Genomic DNA, 21,164 nt, shown 5'->3' on the forward strand with positions numbered 1-21,164 from the left:
GTAGAATAGAGAGAAAGAACAGTATAAGCAGGTCCATGCTGCCCAAGGAGATTAAGGAAGAGCCAGGTGAGTCCCAGCAGGGAGCTGAGCATTAGGGCACAACAGCACGTCCTCGGGAGAAAGAAGGTGGCCAGCTTGGGGCCTCTGATACATCTAGACTTCTAGAGGGGGTGCAGTCTTGGGAGCCAGCACACTACATGAGTTGAGGCTGGAGTTTGGAGGGTATCAGGAAGGAGTGGACAGCTCCATTCTAACCCTGGGCTCTTGGGGGAAAGGCTGGTGTGAAGAAGAAAGAGTTGGGCTCTGTCAAGTGATGTGGACAAGTCTTCTTTCTTCCCTAGACCTCAGTTTCTCCATGTGGGAAATGGAGAGGTCCTCATGCCAACCTCACAGGGTTGTAGTGAAGATTAAGTGGGGTGAAGGATGGGAATCGACCTTGAGAACAGTAGAAAAGCAGATGTTTCTGTCTCAGCATCTGCTCTAACCTGCTGTCCAAAGAGTAGCCAGAGAAATAGGTTCCAAAGCAGATTTGGCCATGGTATCCACACCCTCAAGAAAGAAAACAGGGCTGATGGAGTGGCTCAAGCAGTAAGAGCACCTGCCTAACAAGCATGAGGCCTTGAGTTCAAACTCTGATGCCACCAAAAAGGAAGGGAGGGAGGAGGAAGGAAGGAAGAAAAGAAGGAAGGAAATGGTTAACAAAGCCCTCTTGAAGGTTTCTCACTCCTCTTAGGAGTTAAATACTATTCTGAGTGTTTCCTGGTTTTAGATGAGAGTAACATTTAAATCATTAGACTGAATAAAGTAAGCCTCATCTAATCAGTTAAAGATCTAAAAAGAACAAAAGGGCTGTTCTCTGCTCTTGAGTAGCTAGGATTATAGGCTGGACCTCTGCCTCTGCTCTTCTAGAACCCCACATTCCCACTGTAAACCAGCAAGCTCTCCATATTCTTTAAATCAGTTTCAAAGCCCTCCCTGACTCCCAAAGAACAGGTCAAATCTCACTCTTTCTTCCATATGCCCCGTACTCACCCTTACCAGACAGGCTCTTATGTGATGATTGGGTTTTGTTCTCCCTCCCCCAGATTATAAATTCACGAGCTCATGTGTCTTACTTGCTTGCCACGAGTCCCCAGGGCCTAGAGAAGTGCTAAGCCTGCAAAAAAAAATATTTTCAAATGAAAAATGAATCAAATCCCAAAGCACAAGCTGAACAACTTCCTCTCCACAACCCCACAAGCTTATCCCTGAACACTCCCAAGGCCAGGCTCAGCAGATCTGTCTCTGGTGGGGAGAGAAAATGAAACACCACAGGACTTTCTTTCCTCGGGGTCCCTCCAGTTGCTCAGACTCAGCTCTTCGTGTCATCCTTACTGCTCTCTCCATGCCCCACATCCAAGCCACCTGGAATTCTGCCACTTCTATCTTGAATTCAGAAATGGTAAGATCTGAATAAAAATAACCTAGTGGAGAGTATGGATCTTACTGGGAGGAGGCTGTCACAAGTGAAGCAAATCGTTCATGTGAACATGGTAGAGATAGCAATCCCTTGTAGTAGTCTCTCCATTGTTGCTATTTGAAAATTTCCAAAACAACAGATATCTTCCCTGTAATCTTAGCACCCAGGAGGCTGAGGCAGAAGGATTGAGAGTTCAAGGCCAGCCTGGACTACATACTGAGATGCTGCGTCAAAAAACAACAGTAAGAGAGAGGTGGAGTGGAGGAAAAGGGAGGGAGGGAGAGAATTCTTCCATACCCCTGCACTGACTGTGGTTCAAGTCACCAATATCTCTCACCTAGATTACTTCACTGGCCTCCCTGTTCTACCCAGACTTGCCTGTGAGGGCTAATTTTGTGTGTCAATTTGACTAGGGAGTGTCTAGATTTTTTTTTTTTTTTGAGACAGAGACTCCCTATGTAGCCATGTACCCCAGGCTGGCCTGGAACTAGCTATGAGTGCTGGGATTACAGGTATGCATCACCACATCCCACTTGTACCTAGATTTTTGGTTAAACATTATTCTGAGTGTTTCCTGGTTTTAGAAGAGAATAACATTAAAATCATTAGACCGAATAAAGTGAACCGCATCTAATCAGTTGAAAATCTGAATAGAACAAAAGGGCTGTATAAGAGAGAGGTCTTCCTGTTAGACTATTTGGGGGCAAGGCCTTTTTCTCCCTTTGGACTGAAACTGGAGCATCACTTCTCCTTGGGTCTTGAGAGTGACAGGCTCTGAAGGAGAACGAGACCACTGGCTCTGCCGCTTCTCAGGCCGACTCAGCCTGGAACTTGGCTGGAATCATGTGAGTCCATTCCTTACAATAAATCAATCTGTATCTCTTTCTATATAGATAAATATAGACACATCCTCCCTGTTTGGTTCTGTTTCTGGACAACACTTTCTAAAATCTGTTATTTTGAAAAACCCTTTATTTTAAAAAATGTTAAACATATAAAAAAGTTGGAAGATCAACAATGAAAACCTCTATCTTTTACCTAGATTTGCCAATTGGTAACATTTGCAACATCTATTTTTGTTATTGTACATATGCACACTTTTTTTCTGACCCATTTCAAAATAAGTTACAGACTTCATGACAATTCACCTTTAAATATTTCTGCCTAACACAACAATGGGATTAGACTATGAGCACATGATAAAAGCGAGAGCACACAGGAAGGGGTGAGGATAGGTAAGACACCTAAAAAATTAGCTAGCATTTGTTGCCCTTAACGCAGAGAAACTAAAGCAGATACCTTAAATGCAACTGAGGCCAATAGGACAAGGGGAACAGGTACTAGAGAAAAGGTTAGATCAAAAAGAATTAACCTAGAAGGTAACACCCACGCACAGGAAATCAATGTGAGTCAATACCCTGTATAGCTATCCTTATCTCAACCAGCAAAAACCCTTCTCCCTTCCTGTTATTGCTTATACTCTCTCTACAACAAAATTAGAGATAAGGGCAAAATAGTTTCTGCTGGGTATTGAGGGGGTGGGGGGGAGAGGGAGGGGGTGGAGTGGGTGGTAAGGGAGGGGGTGGGGGCAGGGGGGAGAAATGAATCAAGCCTTGTATGCACATATGAATAATAAAAGAAAAAAAAAAGAGAGAAAATAAATAAATAAATAAATAAATAAATATTTCTGCCTGTGTCTCCTAAAAACAAAGACATTCTTGTACATAACTGCAGTGCAATGTAGTATAATACATGGTCATACCCAAGGACTTTCATATTGATGCAAAATACCTAATAAACAATCCTTATTAAAATGTGTTCAGTTATCTGTCATTTGTCCCTTATAGCCTTAAAAAAAAAAAAAAACAGTATCAAGAATCACACATTATTACATCTCTTTAGTCTCCTTTAATACAGAACAGTCCCCTAACCTTTTGTCTTTCATGAACTTGTGAGTTCTATTTGGTTTTTTTGGTGGGACTGGTGTTTGAACTCAGGGCTTCTCACTTGCAAAGCAGGCACTCTACTGCTTGAGCCATACCTCCAGTCCATTTTGCTCTGGTTATTTTGAAGATGGGTGTCTCTCAAATTATTTGCCCGGACTGGCCTTGAACTGTGATCCTCATGATCTCAGCCTCCCAAGAAGCTTGCATTTTTTCAGATGGCACAATTTCATTTTGTGCTGTTGCTGGAGATGTTAAACCTTTCTCACTTAATAAAGCTGAGGTCTGAAATTTTCTTCCCTTTGAAGTTAATACATATTTTGTGGAGAAGAATTTTGTAAACATCCCATTCCACATCAAAATTTTAATTTATATCAATATGGATTTTTATTTAATACAGTATGTATCATTGCTATGGACTGAATTTGTTTGTCTTCCAAAATTCATATGTTCAAGCCCTAATTCCCTGCATGATGGCCCCTACAGATGGTGCCTTTGGCAGGTGATTACAGTTAGATGAGGTCATGACAGTGGGGTCCTCATGGTATAAGTAGTGCCTTTATAGGAAGAGGAGAAAGACTGTTTCCTTCTCTGCAGGAGCACAGAGGAAATGTAATACACAGTGAGAAGGGAGCTTCTAGAATTTTCTGGCCCCTTGATCTATAAGAAAATGAACTTTGTTTGTTTAAACCACCCATTTTGTGGTAGTTCATGATGGCAGCCTGTGCTGATAAGACAGTCATGATTATTCATCACCAGTGGGCTGTGCAAGCCCTTCCAAGCTGGCCCCTGTGTCCTGAGTTATCACATCATTTGTTCAGTTTCCTTTGCTTTCTGGCACAAGATATTCCAGGCTCATCTTGTACTTTCCATCATGCCTTTCCTCAAAAGCCTTGATTCCTTTTAAGAACATGCTATTTAGAAGCCAAGATCTGGAAGCTAGGTGTGCCCATTGTTGTTGGCATGTCACCACTACTCTGGACTGGTGAATGGACACTATATTTATTTCTGTATCTAGCTATGTATTTTGAAATCCATGAGTTCACAGATGCTTCTAATTCTAGTTTAACACCATAGGTTCCTTCTGGTTTCCTCCCTTTCCTATTTGTAACTCTCCTCTTCAATAGTGAGAAATCTTGTAAATAATCACCCATTGCCACTCTCTTCCACGCATAGACCCTTCTTCACTCCAGCTTGGTTCAATGACCCTGCTATGACACCCATGTTCATGGATATGCTATACACTCTGTTGGGAACCAAAAGCCACAGTCTGACAAGGTCGCTGTGGCTTAGCAGCATTCCAACAAGGTCAGAACCTGCAGGTGCACCATGTCTCTATCATGGTGGGAAGCAATGCTAAATGGTTTCCCTTGGCTGAAAAGAAGTTTATACTTAGTCAAGGACACTGGCAGTAAGAATACAGGGTGGCCAAAACAGAAAGGTTGTAACTAGGTCAGAGTGTTTTTGATGTTTAAGTCTCTTCCTCTTTTGTATAAAGCTTGCTGAGAAAAATAAAATTTTGCCAGTTGGTCATCAGCCTTCTGGCCCTCTCGATATGTGTTTTGTCATTCCTTTCCTGAGTGAGTGAGACCCTTTGTGTGTCCTGTCTTGTTCATTCCTGCCCTGAGCCCTTTTGGGTCAAGGACCTCTGTGATCCTGGCCACATAAATTCCACATAAATTCTGATGTCTCATGTGGAAGTTCACCCACTTGGATGCCTCCTTTCCTGGCTGGGCCCCAACAGCCATGTAAGGACACCCCTCCTTATGCAGGTTGGTCTCTGACGCATTAGGACGAGATGCCCTCCTGTCCCCACACAGGTTCTTTTCTCCACATTTGGCTTGGGTTCCAATGTGCTACGCCAGGCCACCTCTACACATGGATGCCCGTCTCGCTGTGTCCCATCTATGGTTTTAAGACTAAAGACAAGGGGAGATGAAGAAGAGGAACCATGCACTCTGCTTTTGTGTTCCAAAGCACCATTGCTTTTATACTTACCAGACAGCTCAGGCTGCCGTAACAAAATACTACAGATTGGGGTGGCTTAAACACAGATATTTATTTTCTTATACTTCTAACAGCTGGAAGTCCCAGAACAATGTACTAGAAGATTTAGTTTTTGGTGAGGCCTCTTCCTTACACTTACAGATGGCTACCTTCTTATTGTGTCCTTACATGACCTGTTCTTTTTACATCATGGAGACAGAGAGAGAGAGAGAGAGAGAGAGAAAGAGATCGATCTATGATATCCCTCCAATGTTTCTTCCTCTTCTTATAAGGACACCAGTACTTATGACCTCATTTGACCTTATTTATCTCCTTCAAGGCCCTATGTCCAAATATTGTCACACTGGGGCTTAGGGTTTGCTATGGCACAAAAGTTTGTCCCTCTCCCAAATTTATATATTGTAATCTAATCAGGGCTGGGGAGATAGCTCAATGGTAGACCTGAGTTCAAGTCTCGGGGTTCAATCCCAGCACCACACACACACACACACACAATCTAAAACCTAATCCCCAATATGGTGATATTAGGAATGAGGCCTTTGGAAAGTGATTAGGTCGTGAGCCCTCATGAATGGGATCAGTGTTCCCACAATAAAAGGGGACCTCAGACAGCAATATTACCCCTTCTACCATGCAAAGAGATAGTGAGAAGGCACCATCTATGAACATGAATGTGGGCCCTTACCAGACACCAAATCTGCCGGTACCTTGATCTTGGGCTTGCTGCCTCCAGAACTGTGAGAAATACATTTCATAAACCCCTCAGTCTATGTATTTTGTGATAGCAGCCCGAACAGACTAAGCCTTCAACACACGAATTGGGGGCAGGAGGAAATGCACAATTCATCCCACAACAGCTTCCTATGCCTTTCCATACTGTTTATTGTGTTTACTGTAGGTTGTACTCCTCTCCCAATACCTGCACAGTGTCTCACCAGCAGAGATCTTGCCTTTGGCTCACTGGAGCATCTGAGTTCCTGAAGAATGTCTGGGGAAACCCACATAGAGAGCCTTGCCCCCACTCTCTCTACCCCAGGGAAGGTGAAAATAATCAGGACTGATAAAAACAGTTTATTTTTCTATAAAGAGCAAAGTACAAAGAGGTAGGGGAGGGCAGCTAGGCCCAGAGGAGCAGCAGAGGGCAGGCCCCAAGGCCCTGGCTGCTACCCAGGAGAACATCAAGACCTCCAGAGTGACAATGGAAAGGGAGCAAAGGGAGGTGCAGCAGAAGTCCAGGATCACAGCCGGAAGTCACACAAAGCCAGGTTTCATGGAGGAGCGGCGGCAGTTGGGGCAGCTCCGAGTGCCATTGTTCTGCAGGCACCTGACAAGGCAAAGGACTCCGTCTACTCAACAAGGTGGGTCCTTCCTCCCAGCCCTGTGTCTTCCCTTATCTTCACAGGGCCTGCCACAGAACAGGGGAGGGAAAAGACTTGGCCCCAGGCTCCTGTTCTGTTCCAGGAGCTTCCAGGCATGGAGTCAAGCCTGGGGTGGAGCTGGCACATAGTGCCACCTTGAGGCAGACCTGGCCCTGGCTGTGTGACCTAATGACTTTCAGAGGCTTCTCAGAATTCCCTTTGGAGTCATAATAATGAGAATGGCCACCTCACAGGCTGCAGGAAGGATTCAGTGAGTTAATAAATGGGAAGTTCTTAGAACATGCCAGAGAGAACTCAGCAGAAAGCACTAGGTGAGTGTTTGCTGTTAGTGTTACCAGTGTGCTGCAGGCAGCTATGCTAGGTGCCCCACAGGTGGCCTCACCTGAGGTGGAAAATGTGGGAGCAGGGCAGGGCCTGCAGCCGGCTGTTCTTCTCGCCTATGGACTCGCCGCACAGGCCACAGTAGAGCTCTGTTTCTTCCACGCACTCGTGGAACCGCACGACGTGCGCACGCAGCTCTTGCTGCAGCCCCTTGCTGCGGCAGATGGCCTCGCTCAGGCAGTGCAGCTTGAGCTGGCTCAGCTGGAGCCATGCGAACAGGAGAGTGAGGCAGGGGACAAGACCAAGGCCAGTTCCAGTCCCAGTCACTGCCCTGCCTTGCTGTTGGACCTAGGAAAAAACATCCTGCCCTCTCTGTGTCTCTGATTCCCTTCCAGCAAAATGGGAGGATAGGTGAGATCAGAGGTCTCCATCCTTAGAAATGCCTAGGAACCCCCCATTTTGGGGCGCTGGGGATTGAACTCAGGGCCTTGAACTTGGTTGGCAAGTATTCTACCATACCCCCTCAGGTCTTTTTGTTTGTATTTTTGTTTCTGAGTCACAGTCTCGCTAACTTTACTCAGGCTGGCCTAAAACTCACAATCCTCCTACCTCTGCCTCCCAATTAGCTAGGATTACAGGCATGAGCCACCTGCAACTGGCTTCATTAACATTTCTGATCAGCCTGACTCCTCTGTATACCTGAATGGCTGGAATCTAATCAAAAGTAAATATATTTTGCTATTTTAGTTGGAATGTGCACCAGATCTCAGAGAAATGCACCTCTTCGAGACACTAAGCCTGTTTTTAAGATTTTAAGGTTTGGATATGATTGTTAAACTTGGGCATATACTATGGAAAGAACATTGTATTTGGCATTACAACTGATCAGTTAGTAGGTGAAGGACCTTGACTGCCTCTCAGAGCCCCACTTTCCCCATTTACAAAATGGGGTTGCTGGATCCACCTCACAGAGAAGAACTGGAACCTATGAGGATCTGTGCCTGCCCAGCTCCCAGGCAGTGGAGGCCACTGTTTGGAGTTATAATGAACAGCAAAAGGCTCTGGAGACTTTGGCTATCCTCCCATCTATGAAATTTTTGCCCACCCCAGAAGTGCTCTCCAGGTGGAAGAGAGATCCAGGGAGCTGGAGACGGCTGCTGCAGGCAGCTCCTAGAGGGCATGAGCAAGTCCCAGCAAACTTCCCCCAAGCTCCTGTCTCCCCCACACACGCTTTGGCTCTTGACCCCAGACCCAGGAGACACAATTATGTCTGACCTTGTTCCCCACCTCCTCGGCCAGGTCCTGGGCTCGCTCAATGGTGTCCAGAGCCTGGAAGGTTAACAGAGACCAGGGCTGTGGGCAGTGTATCTGACAAACCTTGACTCATAGCAAAGAAAGGGAGGATGGGCCTGGGGAGGGCAATAGGCTGGGGCCACTGCCCTGTAAGTGAAGGTAGCAGGGAGAGATGGGCACAGTTCCAAGAGCTGTGTGAATGAGTGACCCACACCTTGGTTTCTGCAGACACAGAACGGGCAGAACACACCTGTCCCGCAGGATGCTGTGAGATCACAGGAGGCAGTTAAAGTGTCCCAGAGTTAAAATGTCCCAGCTCTGGCCCTTTTCTAGCTGTGGGTGCCTGGGCAAGTCATGGGCCTCCTATGAGCTTGGAAAATACCTAGCAATGTCCTGGCCTCATAGGAACAAGACAAGGCTAAATGTACAGAGAGGTTGAGAGATCCCTGCCCAGGACCAGACCCACAGATTTCGGCTGACTACTGGCCCCAAGCCACCTCACCTTGTCCAGTGATTTCCTGGCCATCCAGCACTTGGCAACACCCAGCAGCACCTGCACCTGACCCAGGCGGTTTCCAATCTCTGTCATGATGCTCATGGCAGAGTCGTACCTAGGGAAGGCTGTCTGAAGACCAGAGTAGAAGTGGAATCAGGCCAGGGCAGGCCTGAACCACCCCCAGCCTCATCCTGGTGACCTCACCTCCAGGTCCCCACGGCTCCGGTGGATGTCGGCAAAGCAGAGCAGGCAGAGAGCCTGAAGTGGCCGGTCCCCGTGCTGCAGAGCAATCTTCATGGACTCCTGAAAGGAAGGCTGGTCACTCATGGGGTGCTCTCTGCCCAGCAGTTCCCTCACATAAGGAACAGTTCAGGGATCATGAAATCCTCAGATCCTAATACACCCATCATGGTGCTGAGGCCTCCTGCATCCTGCTGAGCCCATTGTCCCAAGGAGATGGCTACTGTCATTTGACAGAGGGTGTTGGGAACAGAGGAGACCCCTTCCCTTGAGGATGGACTGGAAGGGAATGAGTTCTGGGGTAGAGCTGGGGGACTCAGCTGGAGAGAGCTTGGCCATGGGCAAGCCTCAGGGGCCTCCATGGGCTGATCTAGAGGCAGGAGGCCCTGTGTCTAGGCTCAACCCCTGGTCCACACCACCATCATCACCTTGACCAGCTGCCCGCTCCCCAGCTTCCCCACCTCACAACACTCCATGGCACTGCCCAGATGGCCAAGCAGACGGTAGGCCACAGCCATGTGGTACTGGCTCATGGCCCGGTACTTGAGGCTCCAGCCTTTGCCATAGTCATTGACGAGCTCTGCAGCCTTGCAGGGGAAGAACAGGGCTTTCTCGTAGTCCTGAAGGGAACACAGGATGGGAAGAGTGCACTGAGTGGTAGGAGCTGCCCCAAGCCAAGGACTCAAGGGCTTGGCTTCGCTGGTAGCCATGAGGCTCAGTATTCACTGATTTATTTTGGCCTCCAGGGAGAGGAGTGACCTAGGTAGCAGGAGCAAGGGTATGGCCTGTAGGAGTGCACAGATTAGCATTAGGACTGTATCCCAAGAGCTTAACTGTGTGTGGTGGTGCAAAACTGTAATCCCAGCTACTTGGAAGATTGAGGCAAGAAGATCACAAGTTGTTGGTGGGAATGTAGACTAGTACAACCACTCTGGAAAAAAATTTGGAGGCTACTTAAAAAGCTAGACATGGATCTACCATTTGACCCAGTAATACCACTCTTGGGGATATACCCAAAAGACTGTGACACAGGTTACTCCAGAGGCACCTGCACACCCATGTTTATTGCGGCACTATTCACAATAGCCAAGTTATGGAAACAGCCAAGACGCCCCACCACTGACGAATGGATTAAGAAAATGTGGTATCTATACACAATGGAATTCTATGCAGCCATGAAGAAGAACGAAATGTTATCATTCGCTGGTAAATGGATGGAATTGGAGAACATCATTCTGAGTGAGGTTAGCCTGGCACAAAAGACCAAAAATCATATGTTCTCCCTCATATGTGGACATTAGATCAAGAGCAAACACAACAAGGGGATTGGACTATGAGCACATGATAAAAGCGAGAGCACACAAGTAAGGGGTGAGGATAGATAAGACACCTAAAAGCTAGCTAGCATTTGTTGCCCTTAACGCAGAGAAACTAAAGCAGATACCTTAAAGCAACTGAGGCCAATAGGAAAAGGGGAACAGGTACTAGAGAAAAGGTTAGATCAAAAAGAATTAACCTAGAAGGTAACACCTACGCACAGGAAATCAATGTGAGTCAATGCCCTGTATAGCTATCCTTATCTCAACCAGCAAAAACCCTTGTTCCTTCCTATTATTGCTTATACTCTCTCTACAACAAAATAGTTTCTGCTGGGTATTGAGGGGGTGAGGGGAAGAGGGAGGGGGTGGAGTGGGTGGTAAGGGAGGGGGTGGGGGCAGGGGGGAGAAATGAACCAAGCCTTGTATGCACATATGAATAATAAAAGAAAAATGAAAAAAAAAAAAAAAGAAGATCACAAGTTCAAGAACTGCCTGAGCTACATATGGAGTTGGAGACCAGCCTGGGCTATATACAAGACCCTGTTTCAAAAATCTAAAACAAACAAACAAACAAACACACACACACACACACACACACACACACACACGAAAACCCAAAAATAAAAAATAAAAAACTCTCTTACTTCGGTGTGCATGCCTGAAATCCCAGCACATGGGAGGCTGAGACAGGAAGATGGCAAGTTTGAGGCCAGTGTGGGCTATATAGTGAGACCTTGCCTCAAACAACAACAAAAAAACCCTTAAAAACCCTTTTACTAATGTACATTATGATGTGCTTTTTAACTTGAAGCTACATAAATGGTTTACAGATTTAAGAACTAAAAAACAGAAAATAGAAATAAAGGATTCTAACGATATATACATTTGTACTGGGGTTTCACTGACGGCTTCACACTTGCAGGCAGGTGCTCTACCATTTGAGCCACTCCAGCAGCCTGTTTTTGTTGGGTATTTTCAAGATAGTATCATGAAATATTTGCCCAGGGCTGGCTTTGAGCCTCAATCCTCCTGATCTCTGCCTCCTGAGTAGCTAGGATTACAGGCATGAGCCACTGGCGCCCCATGAGAATCAAGTTTAAAATCAATTAATGGGGGCCTGGTAGAATGGCTCAGGTGGTAGAGTGCCTGCCTGGCAAGTGTGAGCCATGGGTTCAAATTCCAGTACCACATACACACAAAAATATATATGTGAAATCATGTACATATGTGTGTGTGTGTGCGTGTGTGTGTGTGTGTGTGAGATTAAGGGACTGGGCATGGTGGTGTACACTTGTAATCCCAGTTGCTTGGGAGACTGAGGCAGGAGAATTTCAAGTTGAAAGACTGCCTTGGACACATGGGAGTTTGAGACCAGCATGGGTAATTTAGGGAGAGTCTGTCTTAAAATATAATAAATAATGATGATACTAATACTAGGCTGGGGAGCATTTGCCTAGCATGTGCAAGGTCGTAGGTTCAATTCCCAGCACTGAAAGAAGAGAGAGTCTTAAATATTAGACTTGAATTGGAAATATCATTACTGTATTGCCTCTAGTTTTCCTGGCAACTGAAAAGACTTAAAAGCACAATTAACCCACTACCAGTGAGCACCTGATAGACTTTAAATACCTTTTCCCACTAAGAACTTGGAGAAATAGTTGACTCCGGGGCTGAGACTGAGGATGTTCAAAATAAGCTGGGATGGTTTATTGTGCCAAAAAACAGAGACTAAATAAAAGGACATAGGGGCCATACTGAAGGGAATACCATTGGCTTATGCCTGTAATCCTAGCTATTCAAGGGGCAGTGATCAGGAGGATTGAGGTTGAACTCAGCCCAGGCAAATAGTTCTTGAGACCCTATCTCAAAAAAAAAAAAAAAAGAAAAGAAAAAAAGCCTGTAACAAAAAAGGGGCTGGCGGAATGGCTCAAGGTGTAGGCCCTGAGTTCAAACTTCAGTACTGAAAAAAAAAAAAAGAAGGGATGGCTGAGCTACTGAGGATGTAGCTCAGTGGTGAAGTGCTTGCCTCTAGACCTTTGCCTCCAAAGGTCTAGAGTTTAATCCCCAGCACCAAAACCAAATAAGCAAACAAAAAGATTGTAATTGACTGAGGGGTACTGAATAGAAAAAAAAAATCCATGATTCCATAGTGATAACCCCAAAAGATAAGAGAGAACAAGCAAGTAAGTGTGACCACTGAAGGCAGTTGTGACACTAACTCCTTATTCTGAAAAGTGTAATTGAAGGAAATGTGGGAAGTATTCGGTCTGTCCTTTAGGAGTGGTTTTCCAGAGTCAACTAACCAGCCCTACCTGATGAAGGAAAGATCTTCCTTATAGAAAAATCCCAGCTAAAAAATGAAGAAGGAACAACCTTGGAAAAATCATTTCATTAGCATTGAAATGAAATAATTGATTAAGCAACAAACATCAATGGATACTAAAATCATTGAAGAAAATGTTGCAAAACCCAATACAGATCAAAGTGCCACCCCAAACCTGAAAATGGAGGGATCAGGCTATTAATCCCACAACCATCAGATACGATGTGACATGGAGGGCACAGATCCATGATACAGTTAGTATTCTTACCAAAAATGTGTGACCATAATCTCAACAAGTCATATCTAACTTCCAACTCATAGAGAATAAAGGAGATTAAGGAAGAACTCTGAGAAAAAGATGAGAAAATGGGATGGGACCTTCTGCAAGACAGTTCATTTGGTTTCTTCAATAAATCATGGAAAACAAAGGGGGAGAGTAAGAGTTTTCTATTCAGAGACAATAAACCGCTCTGACATGTGGCTCTTGCTTCCGTCCCACTTCAAAGAAGCTGAGGGTAAAGGCATATTTTTAGGATAAGCAGAGAAATTTAAATATAGACTGGGCATTCAGAGATTATTCAGAGATGCTATTCAGAGATTATGATAATTTTGGTGTGTGTGATAATAGTCATTGTAATTATGTCAGAAAGTATTCTTGTAAAACAAAATGCCTGTTTAAAATTTTAGAGATGCATGCTAAACTACTTCAGGGTAAAAATGCCATGATGGCTACAATTTTCTATCACAACGTTTTAGTTAAAATATGTAAATGAAATGTAGCAAATATGAATAATTGTTAAGTCTAAATAGAGGGTATATGGTGATTCATTATATTATCCCCTATATTTTTATATGGTTAGTTTTTTTTTTCCTTTTTAAAATTTATTTATTTATTTGCAGTGCCGGGGCTTGAACTCAGGGCCTTCATCTTGAGCTGCTGCACCAGCCCTTTTTTTGTGAAGGGTTTTTTCAAGATAGGGTCTAGAAGAACTATTTGCCTGGGGCTGGCTTCGAACTTCAATCCTCCTGAACTCTGCCTCCTGAGTAGCTAGGATTACAGGTGTAAGCCATGGGCATTTGCCTTTTTTTTTTTTCTTGAGACAAGGATTTGCTATATGGTCCAGGATGGCCTCAAACTCATCATCTTCCTAAGGGCTGGGATTACAGGTGTGATCTTCTATATAATAAAAAAGGTTAAGGGTTGGGGTGTGGTTCAAGTGGTACAGCACCTGACTGGCATGCTCAAATCCCAGTAGTGCAAACATAAATTAATAAATCCCTATCCCTCCCCAATAGTATCTCATCTCACTGAATGGAATCTAGTTCCTGAAAACAGAATCCTAGTGGTTGTCCTTGATGTCTCTCATTTCCTCCCGTCCTCTTGTTTTCCTTCAGCATTTAGGCATCATTTATCCCAAGATTTATTATCTATCTACCATGTTCCAGGTATTAAAAACCCCTGTGAGACCAGGTGCTGGTGCCTCAAGCCTGAAATCCTAGCTACATGGTAGGCTGAGATCAGAGGAAATTTGATGTCAGTTTGGACAAATAGTTTGCAAGACCCCATCTCCAAAATAATCAGAGCAAAATGGACTGAAGGAGTGGCTCAAGTGGTAAAGAGTGCCTGCTTTGTGAGTGCGAAGCCCCGAGTTCAAACCCCAGTCCCACAAAAAAACAAACAAAACAAAACAAATCCACAACCTGGATGTACAGGACAGGGAAAGATGAGCAAATCCTCTGATCAGAAGCCTGTGGTCACTGACCCTATCAGCTCATTCACAACCCATCCTTCCTCGTACTTCTCCACTCCTTCACACACCTGCGCAGTCATGGGGTCTCTATCCTTCCTGAAAGGCAAAGCTTTGCCTGGAATGTTCTTTCCCCAGATTTCTGCATGGCCCACTCTCACCTCCTTCATCACTCCCTGAGGCCTTCTGACCACTCTATTTGAAACTGTGTCCCCACCCCCATCCCAGCACTGCTTACCTCCTTGTAATACCCCTGATTAGCTTCCTGATCCTCCCCCAGCTAGAATGCAAACCTCATTGGGGACTCTTGCTTTCACTGCTACAGAGAAATAGTCCAGAAGTGCTTGGGATACAGGAGATGCTCATTAAATTTGATGAAATGAATCCTTACATCTCTGCTGTGGGACTGGAATTTGAACTCAGGACTTTGCACTTACAAAGCAGGTGCTCTACTGCTTGAGCCATACCTCCTTCCCTCATTTTATACATATCCTTCCCAGGATTCCGAGAGCAGAGGTGACTTGCCCAAGATCACACAGCAAACTTGTGACAGTGTAGATCCATGATTTGTCCTCATACAGGAACATCCCACTTCCCCCAAGATGTTGGACAAAAAAAAAAAAAATCAAGATTTGAATTCTGGCTCTATTCTTCCTGGCCTCTTCTAGTTCACCACCCCCTTTCCTAAAATGAGGGCTAAAGGAAGCAGCACAGTAGGGAGTGTGGTCCATGAGAGGCCCTCAGCCCAAATCCCAGCCCTGGAGACCCCATTTGCCTCCCCCTGGGGCCCAGGCCCACCTTGACCTGGGTGTAGAAGCTGCCCAGGCTACAGCAGACGCGGCACTCAAGCATGGTGTCATCGTTGTTGTGAGCATAGCGTAGGGCCTTCTCGAAGCTCTCCAGGGCCTTCTGGAAGAGACTGAGGCCCAGGAAGGCATTGCCCATGCTCAGGCTGACCTGGCCTCCAAGCTGGGCACCTACCCTGGTGCCAGGCAGGCCGAGGCAGGTCTTGCAGTAGGAGATGGTCTTGTGAAACTCACACAGCTTCTCGTTGCTGCGCGCCAGATTCAGGTAGCTTTCCAGGAGGAAGTCGGCATCCTCCAGCTCCCGGGCAGTGTCAATCTGGACCACAGCAAACTGTCCCCCCGGAGTGATGGGCAGGTAGCTGTCAGCCTGGACTCTGAACCTCCAACCCCAGGTTCAGACCAGGGGCTGTCATACCCATCCCAGGTTCACAGCCAAAGCAGCCAAGCAGATCCCAAAGCTTAGACTCAGAGCCACTGTCCCCCAACCCCCAATCTCAGACACATTCTCCAGACAGAAGAGTAGAAGCATCAGCCCTGGGGCATCAACCCCCAGACTCAGATCTAGTTTTTACTGCCCACCAGCCTTCGCCTCAAGCCTGCCGGCTGCATCCCCAGGTCATACACAGAACCCCCAACAGGGAGGCTGAAACCTAGAGTCTGAAAGCCACGAACCCTGGGACCTAAGTCAAGAACTTGTCTCAGAGGTTCAGACACCAAAGTTCAAGGCCACAGGCCTGAATCTGAAGCTACCACCCAGTGTCTCCGCAAGGCCTGAGATGCAGATTCAAAGTCTCAGGCACTAGCCTGTAGAACACAAAGGACTCTAAGGAAGCTGTCAGGGGCCCTGGGAGGAATCTAGCTCTGGGCCCAGCCTCCCACACACCCCAGGAGGGTACACCCACCTTCAGCATCTCCTTGTAGCGGCCCATCTCTGAGTGGGCTGTGACCAGGCAGCCCAGCACACGGAAACGCCCCACGAGGTCCGAACTCTTCTCCAGCACCTTCATCCACACGTGCAGTGCCTTCTCTGTCTGATTGGACTGGTACAGCTGCAGTCCCTTCTCAATCTGCTGCTTTGTCTGGTCCTGCCCCATTGTCCCACAGCCCTGTGCCCCACAGGGAGAGACCCTGGTGTCTCCGTGCCTCTAGGTCCTCATACAGGGACCCAAAGTGTAGACTGCCCTCTAAGCCTCAAAGAAAAGCAGTGTAGGGCAGAAGCCAAGAGGGGCCTGGATAGAGAACAGGCGCCACCCTTGAAACAAAGCTGTGGCCCCTGTCCGCAGCTGTCCCTGCCAGTTGGGGACCACGTGACCGCTGAGGAATTGTCAGCAGCAAGGTCACGCGGGCCTCGGCCACACCCACCCCACACTGGGGGGTGGCTTCTCAGTGATACAGGCATCTTGCCGCCTGGGCATCTACTTGCACGTCTCTTTGGCACCTCTGATGCTGACCCTGGTCCCACTGACAAGTTGGGCCCTCCATGAGGCCTTGCCAAGGTGCCAATGCCAGGGAGTGGACTGGCCTCAGGCCAGGAGGACTGACAGCAGGGAGCAGCAGGGATGAGGCTAGACACAGGCATCAGGGAGGTGAGGTTAGCCCCTAGCCTGTTTCCCCATTCACACCCACACTTTTCCTCTCAACTGGTCCTCTTTGTTCCTATGGTTCATTGGACACTATGGTTACTTAGCCAAATACCCATGCCCACACCATCCCCAACATCTCATTCTAGAGAGAGCTGGAGAAGGGCCTTCAAAGCTGATGCCAGTAGTCTGGGATCTAGCCTGGTTTGCTTCTAAACTCATAGTGTAACTCCAGCCATGTAGTTTATCTCTCTGGCCCTCAATTTCCTCATCTATCAGGTTTATTTTTTCTGGTGGTACTGAGGTTTGAACTCAGGGCCTCATGCTTACGAGGCAAGCACTCTATCACTTCAGCCACTCTGCCAGCCCTCAGGTATCACGTGATGATAATAAACACTAACCCACAAGGCTGTTACAAGGCAGCAGTGTGGTGGCTCACACACAACACAGCACAGTGGTTAACAGCTGGGCCCTGGAGCCAGGGTGGCAGGGCTCTGATCCTGGCTCTGCTTTCTGTATACTAGCTGTGTGAGCACTGAGACTTGAGGCAACTTACTTGGAACCACAGAATGGAGAATAATGATACGAGAACAAAATGACTTGCTCACCCAGAACAGCATCTGGTGCCTAAGAAACACTATGTGTTGATAAGCAAAGATTATCCCTCTCTATACAAACTGCCCACCAGGGCCAGAGCTTGGCTCTTGAAGATTTAGAAAGTGTTCCAATTCCAATCCACACCCCAGTGTAGAAGCATCCCTGATAGTGAGTTCTAATGCCAGACACCATGGAGAAGGACCAAGTCCTACAGGGGCAGGGAGAGTAGACACCTGAAGAACTGGAGCTTCTCAGGTTGAGAGAAGCCCTAGGTGAGGGGGCCACTGCCAATCCCATCAGTTCTTATCATCTGTGCCAGTCACCCTCTGTATGCCAGGCTTCTTCCTATCCCAGGGCAAAGTTCATAGGTCATCCTTTTAGTCTATTCACCACTTCCAGAACACTATCATCAGTAGAGAGCTACACTCATTGGCAACTACTCTCCATTCCCCCCGGGTATGGCTGCACCGTGTCCCTCACAGCCCAGATTCGTATGTTGAAATCCTTAACCGCCTGTACCTCAGAATGTGACTATATTTGGAAACAGGGTCTATAACGAGCTAAGTGAGGTAAAATGAGGTCATTTGGGTGGCCCTTACTTCAATATGATGACTGTCCTTATACAAAGAGATGCATGGAAACCAGGTGATTAACAAAAGCAGACGATGGCCATCCACAAGCCAAGGACAAAGGCCCTAAATTCTGCTGACACCTTTTAGCTCTGAAACTGTGAGAACACCAATTTCTTGCTTAAGCCACCCAGTGTCTATGAATTTGTCTACTCTGGACACTTTGTAGACAGGGAACCACACAATATGTGGCCTTTTATGAGGGCTTCTTTCACTTACCATGTTTCGGCATGTATCAGTACTTGATTCCTTTTTATGGCTGGTTAACATTCACTGTATGGAGAGATCATCCATATCCCTTCATCAGCCAAGTGCAGGAAGCTCACACCTGCAATCCTAGCTACTTGGGAGGTGGAGATCGAGAGGATCGTGGTTTTAGTCATCTGGGTTGTTCGACTTTTTGGTATTATAATTCCATGAATATTCATGTACAATTTTTGTGTGTGGACATTTCTATTTCTCTTTTTTCTTTTTCTTTCAGTACTGGGGTTTGAACTCGGGGCCTTATGCTTGCTAGGCAGGCACTATACCACTTGAGCCACTTCATCAATCTGTTAGCAACTTTAGTGAGTGCTTCCCAGGGGCAGTGCTGGAGCCAGCTTTTGAGTCAATTGGCCATCTTCCCAACCCTACTGGGTTGTTTTTGCTTTCCATTAGACAGTTAAGGAATCTGAGGCTGAGAGGATCAAGTAATTTGCCCTTGGTCACAGGGCTAGTGATGCCAGGGTTACTACCATAACCAATTAAGAGACTTAAAATACAAGCTCAGCCGGGCACGGGTGGCTTATGCCTGTAATCCTAGCTATTCAGGAGGCAGAGATCAGGAGGTTCAAAGCCAGCCCTGGGCAAATAGTTCGAGAGACCCAATTCGAAAAAACCCATCACAAAAAAAAGGCTGGTGAAGTGGCTCAAGGTGTAGGCCCTGAGTTCAAACCGCCCAAAATACAAACTCTTCCAAACATACCCTAAAAGCTTCTTGTCGAGCTACTGGAATGTTCTGCATTTAAAAAAAACAAAATTCAGCCAAGTGCAGGAAGCTACTTGGGAGGTGGAGATCGAGAGGATCATGGTTTGAGTGCAGGCTGGGCAAACAGCTTGTGAGACCCTACCCCGCGCCCCAATCTCCAAAATAACCACAGCAAAATGGACTGGAAATGCGTCTCAAGCAGTAGAGCACCTGCTTTTCACGTATGAAGCTTTGCAAGTATGAACTCACTGGGGGTGAGTTCAAACCCAAGTCCCACACACCCATCCACACACAAATTCAAACCTTTTATAAACTGACTGGGAGTCACATCATGAATGTCTCAGGCTCTGGGCACACCCTACTCCAAGGATAAGAAGGTCGATGGCACTCTGGACTGAAGGGCTAGTGCTGGTCCCCGTCCCTTGGGGGCCTTCCTGACTGCCATGGGGTACCTCCAGGGCCCTGTGAAACAGGCTTCGGTACCAACTTCCTCACAGGTCAGGGCCCCTGGTGAGCTGCCTCTTCAAGCTCACAAGTTCCATTAACAGAATTCCTGAAAAGAAGTTCTGAGAGACTTTGCAGTCATTCCTGTTTTATTGCTGCAGAGGGCCTACAAATTCAGGTACCAGCTGGCAGCTAGCAATCTGTAAACTGAATGCAAAAAGTAAGTTATTGCCTTTATTCTGTAGTAGATGGAAATTTCTAAAAGATCAAACTGTGTAAAACTCTGTGGTTGAGAGAAAAAGCCACCAGAAAGCTCGTTTTTATTTTTATTTTTTGGCAGTACTGGGGTTTGAACTCCAGGCTTCACAGTTGCTAGGCAGGCGCTTTACAACTTAAGCCACTCCACCAGCAACCAGAAAGCTCTTGGACAAAGCAACTGGTGTTTATTTACTTATTCCTATGTTGACTGAATGTTTACCTGGTGGTCCTGTGAGGAATCAGTGAGAAGTGAGATAGGCAGTGTCTCTGCTTCCTGAAGTTTTTTTTTTTTTGCACAACTGGGGTTTGAACTCAGGGCCTCTCGCTTGCTAGGCAGACACTCTTACTACTTAAGCCACTCTACCAGCCCTTTTTTGTGTTGGTTATTTGGAGAACCATTTGCCCAGGCTGGCTTTGAGCTACCATCATCCTGATCTCTGCCTCCTGAGTAGCTAAGATTTACAGGAATGAGCCACCAGCCCTGATGCTCCATTTTAAAGGTGGAACTTAAGCCACAGCATCCCAGGGTCCACCATAATGACTCCCCAAAGGAACATGCTCTACATAAAGTCAGCCTAGGTTGCGCTAAAATCCAACTCTTCTATTAGCCCACGTGACTGGAAGGAACTGCAGCTTCTCTGTGCCTCAGCTATCTACCTTCCTATTCTTCTGGCTGCTGGGAAGACTAGGGGTGAAAATATGATTTTGTAAAAGTAAATCAAGTTGGATGTAGTGGCATATGCCTATCATCCCAACACCTCAGAGGCAGTGGCAGAAGGATCACAAGTTTGAAATGAGCCTGACTTCATAGTGAGACCCTATCTTTCCTGTATTGGCACTAATACGATAACAATGCATCATGACGGGCGGCAGTGGCTTACAACTATAATCCTAGCTACTCAGGAAGCAGAGATCAGGATGATCATGGTTCAAAGCCAGCTTGGACAGATACTTCGTGAAATCTTATCTCAAAAAAACCTTCACAGAAAAGGGCTGGTGGAGTGGCTCAAGGTGAAGGCCCTGAGTTCAAGCCCCAATACCACACACACACACACACAAAAGCATCAAATGTGGTGAGTGAAACAGAGGTCCTAACTTTTTAATTTTATTTAAACTTAAAATAGCTACAATGGCTAATGGGAACTATTTGGGACAATGCAGCTGGAAACTGCTGTCACATTCAGGATAAGCTAAGCAATACAGCAGGTGAACAGGAAGAGGAGCTGGGAGAGCCAGAAGGGATAGCGTTGCTGCAGAAACTGAGAAGGACTGGGAATGGTAGGGCAGGTGTTTCTGAGGAGGAAGAAAAAAGAAAATGCCTCAGGAGGTAGTCTAAGACACAAAAAGCCGTATGT

General features: G+C 46.4%; 1 protein-coding gene across 4 annotated transcripts; it reads right to left on the reverse strand.

Moving 5' to 3' along the window:
- Positions 1-6,464: 6,464 nt before the first annotated feature.
- Rapsn (receptor associated protein of the synapse) lies at positions 6,465-20,929 on the reverse strand. Of its 4 annotated transcripts, none has more exons than XM_020179137.2 (8): positions 16,237-20,922; positions 15,327-15,665; positions 9,600-9,758; positions 9,103-9,201; positions 8,905-9,027; positions 8,385-8,438; positions 7,171-7,457; positions 6,465-6,733 (listed from the first exon to the last, which is right to left on the reverse strand). In XM_020179137.2, the coding sequence occupies exons 1-8, from the start codon at positions 16,426-16,428 to the stop codon at positions 6,661-6,663; spliced, it is 1,326 nt and encodes a 441-aa protein (XP_020034726.2). In that variant the 5' UTR covers positions 16,429-20,922; the 3' UTR covers positions 6,465-6,660. The 4 variants fall into 4 exon arrangements, with proteins under 4 accessions (XP_020034726.2, XP_020034728.1, XP_073901490.1 ...); XM_020179139.2 differs by having other exon boundaries at positions 7,171-7,370; positions 16,237-20,919; XM_020179138.2 differs by having other exon boundaries at positions 6,690-6,814; positions 16,237-20,926.
- Between the last annotated feature and the right edge of the window lie 235 nt (positions 20,930-21,164).

The sequence above is a fragment of the Castor canadensis genome, chromosome 1 (genome assembly GCF_047511655.1).
Source record: "Castor canadensis chromosome 1, mCasCan1.hap1v2, whole genome shotgun sequence".
Classification (NCBI taxonomy): Eukaryota; Metazoa; Chordata; class Mammalia; order Rodentia; family Castoridae; genus Castor; species Castor canadensis.

Coding starts and splice junctions, on each gene's coding strand:
- Rapsn (XM_020179137.2), bottom strand. CDS start 16,428: ATGGGGCAGGACCAGACAAAGCAGCAGATTGAGAAGGGACTGCAGCTG. Junction 9,028..9,102: donor GGAGCCGTGGGGACCTGGAG/GTGAGGTCACCA, acceptor TCTGGTCTTCAG/ACAGCCTTCCCTAGGTACGA. Junction 8,439..8,904: donor CCAGGAAATCACTGGACAAG/GTGAGGTGGCTT, acceptor TTAACCTTCCAG/GCTCTGGACACCATTGAGCG.